This window comes from Phoenix dactylifera, chromosome 13, assembly GCF_009389715.1.
Source record: "Phoenix dactylifera cultivar Barhee BC4 chromosome 13, palm_55x_up_171113_PBpolish2nd_filt_p, whole genome shotgun sequence".
Taxonomy (NCBI): domain Eukaryota; kingdom Viridiplantae; phylum Streptophyta; class Magnoliopsida; order Arecales; family Arecaceae; genus Phoenix; species Phoenix dactylifera.
The window spans coordinates 12,880,684-12,891,333 of record NC_052404.1 but is presented as its reverse complement, the minus strand read 5'-3'; the positions used below and the strand labels follow the sequence as shown (position 1 = coordinate 12,891,333).

Here is a 10,650-nt window from a genome sequence, read left to right as displayed (position 1 = left end):
CAACATCGGCAGAGCCTCTGGTTTGGCCTTCGCCATTAAAGTTCATCAGCGAGCTGGATCGAGATGCAAAGGCTCTGTTAGAGGCAGCTTTGATGGAAGCTAACAGGGAAAGGGAGAAGAAGATCTTGAAGGGGACGGCGTATTCCTCGCCATCCCCTGCACATTCAGAAGATGGAATTGATGATGATATCTCCGAGGTAGCCTATGATCCTTGCTTTTAGTTTCATTCTGAATCGAATGACGACCACCCTATTCCCTTCTCAATAGATCAGTAATTACCATACTTTTACTATAATGCAACTAGGATGCATGCTGGTTTAGTGGTAGGCGTGTTGTGTTTGAGGCGATGATAAGATGAACCGAACTCTGTTAGTATTTGATTCATCTGGTGAAAATTTCCTGCAGACGAGCGACGCGGAGGTCTGCTGCATCTGCTTCAGCCAAGTCTGCACCATTGAGGTCCAAGACTGTGGGCACGAGATGTGCGCACACTGCACATTGGCTCTATGCTGCCACAACAAGCCGCATCCGGCGACCTTGTGCCGACCAACTCCGGCTTGCCCCTTCTGCCGCGGCAGCATAGCCCGGCTGGTCGTGGCCAAGGCCAGGGATGATGGAGACAAGGGCAGCTCAAAGCTGAGGCGGTCGAGGAGTTCTTGGAATTTCAGCGAGGGAAGCAGCAGCTTCAAAGGCCTATCATCTTCTGCCATGGGATCATTCAGAAGGATGGGTCGTGGTTCAGGACGGATAGACGATAGCAACGATATGGTGGGCAAGCCTTAGCACACCCCAATACACGAAAGCTTGAACAGTCAGTCCATGGCTTTTCTGCTGTAGATTCTCGCATTCTGAAGCCAAAAGCAGAACCCCAATACCATCGTGCTTTTGCCAAATCCCCGGGAGTTCATGTCTACTTTCGTAGCATTGTAAACCTCCAGATCCACCGCGATTAGGGTGGTCTACTTTCTTTGGAGGGTGGAGAAGATGGGCTGCACTTCTGCCTCTCTCTACTTTCATAGCTTCAGATATGTATGATGGAACTATTCAAATCTAAAAGACTGTTTGGCCGTCGGCTATCATGTGGCTGCTATGATATACCACAGTTCGGTGGTTCGTCCGTATTGGCTTTGCATTGCTCTCGTGTGGTCTGTGTCCCAAAATTGGCTTTTTAGGTGGCTGGACTTGTGGGATCCCTTGGATGATGCGGGCACCTGGCCGAACTGCTCGAGCTAAGCATGTCTCTATTATTTAAAGATAGCGTGGCACCTAACTTTGTCGGGGGTGGGGCCCCCGAGATCTACCAAGTTGTCGAGGTGTATTGGAACGTGGAGGAGCCTCCCGTACCCTACCTTTGGAGATTTCTCCTTGTTCTTTTCTTCCTTCCCTCCCTCCGTGTGAAGGTAATAAAGAAAGACCTGGCTTGTGTGGATCCCATCAGCCTTACTATCAGATGAATGCTTTCTGGTCCAACTTCGGTTGGAGAGCGAGAGATGGGCTGGTGCTATTGGGTCGATGGTTGGAGTGGGCCAGTTGCCGTGTGAAGGAAGGATAAACATTTTAAAAAAATAAAATAAAGGAAGAGAAAATTATCATAAAGTCCAAATGGCAGCTGTTAAGCTCTCTCCTCATCGCATTGGTGTTGACTGGTTAACGGCATCCATAAAATCGACGGGAAATTAATTCCCCACCCTTCCGAGGACTCCTCTGTAACAAAAAAGTCCTAAAATTCAAAGCATGATGGTTCTTTTTTCGGTTCCCTTCCCCCTAGCTTTTTAGATCCCAATCCATCAAAAATATCTACTTCACCAGTACCCTCACAATTATATCGTAAGGATGAGGCTGGAAGTTCAAGCAAACCACACGAAATTGAGAGTGTAGTGGCATGCATGTGAAATAAATGAAGTTCTTTTTCTTTTTTTCTTGGTAGAAGTAATAAAGTTTTAATTAGCCAAACATATGTACATCTAATCATCAGATTATTAGTTTAATGAACAACAAACTTAATGAGCAAGATGTATCCATCTACACTTTTTATTTTCTATATATACAATGTGCGCGGCGGATAAATAAAGATATGAATGTAGCCCAAGATCTCTACTACTTAGGTTGTAAGAATTCGAGCATCATCTGTCATTTTTATTGGCAACATAACTCTTTCTCCATCCAAGTCAACTTTGTGGTAGGTTTTATTAGGAAAAGATAATTCTGTAAGATTATTTTTTGGATTGTGAAGATATTCATAGAACAAAGTCGGTAGGTATATAGCGAAATTTTTTATGCTGTGAAACTCTGACCTTTATCCAATTGATCATGAGGTTGGTATTAAATGGCAAGTGAACCTTAGATTCGTTTTCCATCTATCAGAATCTTGCATTTATTTACATTTTCGAGCTGTCCACCAGTCTGTAAAAACTCATACAAATTGGATTGTGAAATATCTGCTGTGGGCCCTAATATATGCACAAAATAGCAAGGCCTAGGGTTTGTGATCGAAATATCTAATGTGCCCCATGGAAGTTTCCGTATGATATCAGAAAATGTAACTTCCTAGCGACAGTTTTTCTTAGGATATTTTTGGGAGCCTATCAAGACTCAAATGCAAAGAATAGGTGGATCGTCCCTACGCCATTGCCTTGGACACGGTAGCTCGGTAAACTCATGACCGCAGGACCACGAAATTAGAATGCCTGCAACCAAGACCACATGGGTAGACTATTTCATTTTCTAGGGATAAGTTGAGTAGGCAATTGTCCGTATCCACTCCGTAGTTATCTTGGAGCAAGGGAAGATAGGTAAAGTTAGACGAGATGGTTGAATCAGATAAAGTGCAGCAATCAATTTTCTCATACAAATCAAATAAATAAATAAATATAAAAATAATATTGATACTTCACATACATTAAACAAAATAATAGCGGAGACTTAGAACATAATAAACCAAATTTTTAATATATAGAAACATATAAACAAAAATATTATTTTTCAAGAAAAGATGCCTTTGAAATATACTCTTTTTTTTGTATAAACTATATACAAACTTAATATATATAGAATTCGAGAAACATTATTCCCTCCGTTTCTAATCAAGGATATGTTATAAAATCAATCCGGATAGGTCACAATCCTGTACCTATATCCAAACTTGACGAAGTAATAGAAGACGGACTTGGGGAACAGAGACGAGAGCACCGAAGGAAAGAGACCAGAGAAAGTCAAGGTTCCTGGTTAGACTAACCATCACATATTCAATGGCTGCCAGCCACCTTCCTGTCATCGAGTCAATAGACAGAGGATCAGAAAAATAACATAAGGCGCCCAAAATGACGCAGTAGCCTGCATGGAAGAACAGAGCGAAGAGTAGTACGAGAACATTCAATGAACATTCAGTAAAACAGAGGGTCCGCTTTCTTTACTGTTTGTTAACGGAAAGTAAAAGAAGGAAAAAAAAAGGGGGGAAAAGTTTCAAGTAGAAGAAGACGATGCCTTGGTCCTGGTTCACCTTTCCCTCACCATGCCTTGAAGAAAAAGCTCTTGCAAGTTATTGCCACACCACACGCCATGCGTTGGGCCAAACTATGCACAAGCTCCACCAACTTCCATACTTTGTTTTGAGAGGAAACAAGGCTTTCATAGTTATATGGATGAGAAGTGACAAAAAGTGTGGAGATCCTCGATTCTCCTTTTAGGCATGCGCATCTCATTTTGGAAAGCAAAGCTTAGGATAAGAAGGATCTAAGCAATTTAAACCTTTTGGGATGTCCATGCTATGCTTGGAGCTTAGTTCAATTGATTATTAGCACTATGGGGGAAAGAAAAACGACCATTAATGCTCGAGCATTGACGAGTGCTCAAACCAATTACTACGACTGCTTACATCCACTACGACACGCAGAACGGAAGAATGGAATAAATCACAGCAGGTATTTGGAGGCGAGCTAGTAATTTATTAATAATTTCAGGCTTCGGACAGTTTTCATATATAATTTCTTTTAAGCTTGGTCTGGAGAGGATGGAGCTGGATATATGTGGGGAAAAAACAGTAGCATTCGGCCAATATGAGACATCTTTTCCTCAGCATTTTAAACAAAAGAAAAGAAGCTTGATTACAGCACCCTCCAAACGATTAAAACGCCGCGCACACAACAGAGAAAAAACCAAAATAAAGGCTTTACAAGGACCAACCTACACCAACTATGTGAGAAACGTATGTAACAAAGATATACAATCTCAAGACAGCGAAAGCTTCATCTAGCAAATCACGAAAGTAAAATGGAATAAAAAAAAATAAACCAATACATGCAAGGAAGAAACGCCAGAATATTTTCCTAAAAAGGGCATGAAGAATTACGGAATTATGTTTGCCCAACGCCATGCGCAGTCAGCAGTGCAATACTAGTGTTTTTCTTTTTTTACACCGAGAAAAGACTGCAATACTAATTGAATAGCACAAATAGAAACAAAGCTGCATGCAGATTATGGACTCCTTTCATAATGGTTAGGGGGCATTTGGTTAGGGATGATCTTCCCAAGATTAATTGTGATATAGGTAGGAAATGATGAGATCATTTGCGTTTGGTTGTACTATGACGATCTTACATGGTAGTGATCCTAAATTATCTCCATCGTTCAAATCGCTGCTCAAACTCAGTGATGAGATTACTCGTCATTGGAGGTCGAAAATTCAAGATCACTCTAGATCAGTGATCTTAGACTGAAAGTTGAGGACAAAAATTCTTTTCGAACTAGTAAAAAAAATTGATATATCAATGTACTGTAAATATATTATATCAATGTTATATTTATGATACCATATTATACTATTAATTATATTATTTTCATATTATTATTCAACAATAATTTTAAATTATAATAGAAATATATTTTATATTTTATATTCATATAATGAAAAATATTTAATATATTACTTCAGTGGTGATCGGATATGGGGGCACCAAATGCCACCTTAACGTTTATTGGAATAACCCGGCAAAATAAAATAAAATAAAATAAAATTGTGGCATGACCTCTCGGAAAGCAAGAATCTAATGAAGGAAAAGAGGATGCTTTAGCTTTCCGGCAGACCTACCCAGTGCTTTGAGCCTCTGGTCTTTATCACACCGGCTTCAAACTTTCAATTGGCCTTTGGCCCACAAGATTTAACACAGCACCTAAATCTGGACTTAATCGATTATTTTGTACTCATCCCATCGAGTCACATAAAGATTGGCATCACCTAGGAAGAGATCAAAGCTCTCCTTCCATTTGCGTCACAGATCATGAAGCTGATACTGTGCTTTAAAGCCTGTGTAAAATGCGATCCAAGGGAAAGATACAACCCGAACCCATGCCCTCCTTGATGAGCTGGGCGGCCCAACTGCGACCCAACCCAGCTGGCCCAAAATAAGCACGCTCAAGTGCGGCGACCGGGCAGGAGAGAACGCCGGTGCTTGGTTGGAGTGCAGGGCTCGCCGATTTCACCCTCTGGGTCGGCTCCTCGGCGCGACATGATAGGTCATCAAGGGCGGAATCGAGGTCAACAAGACGGTAAGTTTCCCCTCGATCTTCTTCTTCTTCTTCTTCTTCTTCTTCTCTGTTGGCTTCTGCGTTGGATCCATTAGCTTCCTTCTTTTGCTTTGCTCGTGAGTGCGATGACTGAGGATGTATAGCTGTTTGGTGGTGTGTTCGCAGGCCACTGCGAGGAATTTGCAGCAGGCGATTCTTTTGCTCGAAGTAAGCGTTATCCCATAACGTTCGCAGATAGAGCAGGTATGTTATTGCTTGATTTTCTTGTTGAGGGTTTGACGTGTTTTTCGGAATCCTCCATCATTATCCTCTATCGTTTTCGGAATCCTCTATCCAACATTCCAACTTCTAGAAGCGTTTTAGAGAAACGTCTACAGTTTGGAATTATAGAATGGAAAGCTCGGCCCATGAAAGATGACAACAGTCATAGCAAGGGAGAGAGCGGTGTCAACTTTTTGATGCGGTTCGTATGTTGATTCTCAATCCATCTTAAGATCACAGATGCGGAGGATTTGTTTGATACATGTCGTATTTGTCTGTAATAAAGACAAACTCAGGGTTGGTTCTCCAAAAACAAAAAGGGAGAAGAAACTCAAGGTCGAGAAGCTGTTTTGAGTAAATATAATGAAGATGTTGGGAAGGGTTATGCTGCATTGCGTGTAGCCTTATGTTGATCGTTTACATCAACTCATCAAGAAAAGTGCAGAGGTGGTCTCTTTACATGTGCAATAAAGATTTTGGGATTTGTTTGAGATATTAGTCTGATGAATCATCAACTACCGGCAACTCATGTCATCCGAAAGCAGTGCTAATTTGTGCATCATAAAGGTAACATTAAATTCTTATAGAAAATTAAGGGCCATTTTATTCATCACTAGAAAAAATTGTATTTTAGTCATATGATTTGAATTGCTTGTGCTCTTATGATAATTATATCAGCGTAAAATATTTTAAGCTTCTATTTACAAGATTGTCGCACCATGCCTTGTTTAATTTATCTTAGGGGCAGGCATTACTAAAGATGAACCTATACAAATTAGGTCTGTAGGTTATGCTTGAGACTTGTCTTAAAGTGTCTCCTATACTACTGGTTTGGATATGCAATTTCCTTGATACTAGTGTGGATTTTCTTAAATTCTTGATCTAAAGACAAAAAAATATCTCCTTGATTTACTTTTTTACCCCTGTAATATACTAAAGACCAACTTTAGATCATCATGCTCTAGTTCAACCACTCTAGAGAGTTAAGGTACTATAGTTAGTTGTAAAATTTTAAATCCTATGGGACGGAGATATCCCGGTTCCTATAGAACATGATGCCTCACCATCCCACCTCATCGCAGCATCGAGAGTCCTATAAGTACCTTTCTTCTTTCCTCTTTCCTCTTTTCTTTTCTTTCTTTTTCTTTCCTCCCTTTTTTTCTTACCTTTCTTCCTTTCCTTTTTCTTCTTCTTTTTCTTCTTATCCCTTCTCTTGTTTCATCTTTCTCCTTCCTTTTTTTATTCTTTTCCTTTGCTTCTTCCTCCTTTTCACTTTTTCTTTTCTTCATCTTTCCTTCTTTTCTTTCTTTCTCTTTTTTTTTTCTCTTCTTTCTCTACATGGATGAGTTTCAGAATCCCGACCCCATGCCAGTCTCATTTTCTCCCAAGAATGGGACAGGATGGCCCCGACACTCCGTCCCGCCGGCATTTAAAAACTTTGGTTGGCTTCTTACATTGCTTAGTCTATAAGATCCTTAACTACAAAAAGACCTACAATAACTATGATGAAATTGAAAATTTTGGATTATTTGGAAAACTGCACTGATGAACAGAAATCCTGATTCCGTGTTTTTATCTGAAGAGGCCACAAGGTAAATGCAAAGAATCCAAAACCTTTATTCCGTTGGTGGAATCTGTTTAAATTAGACACTGTTATCTGTGTGCCCAATTTGTTCGAGAAATGACTGATAATTTTTTTGTTGGGATTCTCCCGGCTAGCTTCTTACCAGATGCCATGATGAAACTTGGCACATATTTTGAAACAATAAATACGGAATTACTGATTGAAATCTGAAGATGACATGGTATGAAGCATGTAAAATGATCTCAATTACTTGCAAGAATTATATGTGTATTGGAATCCATAGGATCGTGCTCTGACAAAGCATGTTACCTTGCAAATTATACAATGATACATGCAGACGGCTTGATTTTGGTGATTAATGGTGGATGTTGATTTTTCCATGAAATTGAAGTGCTATCAGGCACAAAAGCATGACTAGGTTATTTGTTTAAAACAATACACATATAATTCTTGCAAGTATTTGAGATACTTCTAAAACTATTGATATATACTTCCCATCTGTCTGGCCTTCAGAACAGCTCTAACAAAATCAGAGACTTCTCTTGCATCTAATTCTTAATGCTACAGTGCAGTTCTTGCTTACAAATGTCCATATAAATACATACTTACATACACGTAAGCTATTACTTAATTGTTGATTCCTGACACATTGTTTTCTATAAGACAGCAAGAAAGTTCTGTTACTTCTAGGCTACATCTTACCCTTCCCTTGCAGCAGAAAAGCCAGGGGAAGACAGTCGTCCTTAATTTGAAGTCAAGCATGCCAGATTATTTTTGATAAAAATGCAAAAGTTTTGACTGCGGGAGTACTTGGGCCCCTCAATTATCTTCCCCATCTTCTACTACCATCCAGTGTACAAATATTTCGGCTATGTGGGCGAGCATGCCATTAATCTGTCCAAACCTATGCTCTGTACTAGTGGTGCTTCCACTGTTATCATGGAAACATTCTTCATCCATGGATTTAACCATGCAACCTCACCTTCGACTAATGCATTCAGAAACTGTGCCTTCTACTGGACTTTCTGCATTCATTGCTTGCTATGCGAAAAACCACCGGCTTTATACACCTGCGAGTGATACGCAAATGAACATTGGTTTTGGATATGGGTTGATTTGCCAAGTTTCGAACTTCTATTGCCATCTCTTGTTAAGGAACCTTAGAAGCCCTGAAGGCAATGGTGGGTATCAGATTCCTCATAGGTTGTCGTTCAAAATTTTGTCATGTTCGAACTACACTATGAAGATCTATCAGTGGCTTGGTTTCAGTATTGCGATGCAGACAGTAGCAGGTTACGTTTTTCTTGCAGTAACTGCTCTTATAATGGCTGATTGGACTCTTGAAAGCACCGCCGGCTGAAGGTAAATATCAGTCTCTTTCATGTTCCAGATGTTATCAAGTAATTCTACGTCTACATTTTCAGTTCAGCTCTACATAATGGATGGTCATATACCACCATTATAATGTCACATTAATTTCCTGCACACTAAACAGTCAAGACTTTTATTTTTATTTTTTAAAATTCATATTATACAAACTGATTGAATTGCTGGACTTTGCATGCTCTTAATCAAGCTTTGGTTAATCAAGCCATCCGCTGTTTGGGTTGTCAGTCTCGGGGCTACAATTTCTTTACACCTGCTGCTTTTCCTGCAGTTATTTGAAGGGAAAGAAGGAAGAACTAGGCACCCATGGTGCTGGGTTATACTTCCTCCATTGATCTGAGCGACGGCTGTTTGAGTTGGTTTCTCTATTCTTAAGACCCACTCAGTCATGGAACCTTGTTAGTCATAGCTTAATATTTCTGTTCCAACGAGTTTGTATTTCCGGAACTTTTAGTACCGAGCATAATCGTCTGTTGTTTATGCCTTCCACTGCATACCATTTTTTGTTTTGTGAATCAGTTTTTGATGTGTAATTCTCATCCTAGGATTTCAATCAATCGATCCTCTTGATCATGAGTGTTTTTAATTTGTTTTTAGATAGACTCGTGTGGGCTTGTGTTTAGTCCTATATCAGTTATTTGTAGAAAATCTTGCGTACTTATACAGAATTAAAGAACCTAAAAATATCTTCTGGCTAGCTTTTTTGGGTGAGATCCTGGGTTGTGACAAATGATATCAGAGCGGACAGGGCCCATAGGTTATGTGGATTAGGGGACACTGCAGCACGGGTTTCTGGAGACTGACCATGAGCCTATCGTGGTGCTTGTAATTAAATTTGAATGGATTTGAACATTTAGACTGACGAGAATGTTAAGGCTTGAACGGAAGAGTATGTGAGGACATATGTGGGCGTGTATTTAGTCCACATTGATTATTTGCCGAGGAGATCTTGAGTACTTATGTAGGACTAAAAAATCCAAAAAATATCTCCCTGAGTTGTGACATTTTTCATCCTCAATGTAATGTCAATAAAATATTACCAAAAATTCAAGCATGGTTGATACCATGAATTCATCTGTGCCTCTTCTCACTGGTGGCTATATATGGCAAATGTCAAAGCCATTATACCTTCCTGTTTCATGTGGAGGAACAGGAGAATAGCAGGTTCTTTCCCATGTTCTATCTACCATGAGAACTGTTGTTATTAAGTGAAGGGTCATGCGTGCTCGAAAAGCTTGTTGCGTCATCAATTTTGGGGCTTGCCATGGCTGTTAATTCAGGCTACTGTATATTGGTGTCCTGTTCAAGAAAACTATGCAAGTCAAAAATAATACTTGCTGGAGAATGAATTTTGCTCTGCTTTCTTATGAGGCAGGAAAGTCAGCATTAACATTGATTGGATGATGATATATGTGGCAAATCATATAGAAACTACTTTATGGATTGCATTATCGGACATTCCTTCTGTCTTTCTTATATTTTATTTTCTGATTCACATGAATTTATTTTCTCTAGCTTGGTATAAATTAAAAAAAAATCCGGCTTCATCATAATATATTCATCCATTTTGTATTGTTGAGGATGAGATCATTCATCTTCCATCTTCCTCCCCAAATTGTATTGTTGAAAAAGAAAGCAAATTTCTTTTTAAAAGCTTATATAACTCAAAAAATCAAGAAAGCAGCACCCCACACCCCGTTTCTGTATATGAGCTTTATTCCTCTTATTTCTTATTTTCGATCTGGCGGCACAGATGCTAGAACTTGAGAACTTGCATGCCCCGTAGTTTGCTTATGAAGTCGACCATTTGATGCATGTAAAACCACAACAGAACAAACCTTCTTCTTCCAAGAAAAAAAATGGAAAAATTTCAAGCAACTTTCTTGATTTTACTA

At 39.5% G+C, this 10,650-nt stretch overlaps 1 protein-coding gene and 1 pseudogene across 1 annotated transcript; both read left to right on the top strand.

The window, feature by feature from the left end:
* Positions 1 to 5: 5 nt before the first annotated feature.
* LOC120112824 (E3 ubiquitin-protein ligase XB3-like) lies at positions 6 to 1,429 on the top strand (the record flags this gene model as incomplete). Its single annotated transcript, XM_039132703.1, has 2 exons — positions 6 to 197; positions 406 to 1,429. Coding segments are annotated over 2 exons (570 nt in total), but the record flags the coding sequence as incomplete, so codon positions are not given.
* Positions 1,236 to 9,328, top strand: LOC103721979 (annotated as a pseudogene).
* The last annotated feature ends 1,322 nt before the right edge of the window (positions 9,329 to 10,650 follow it).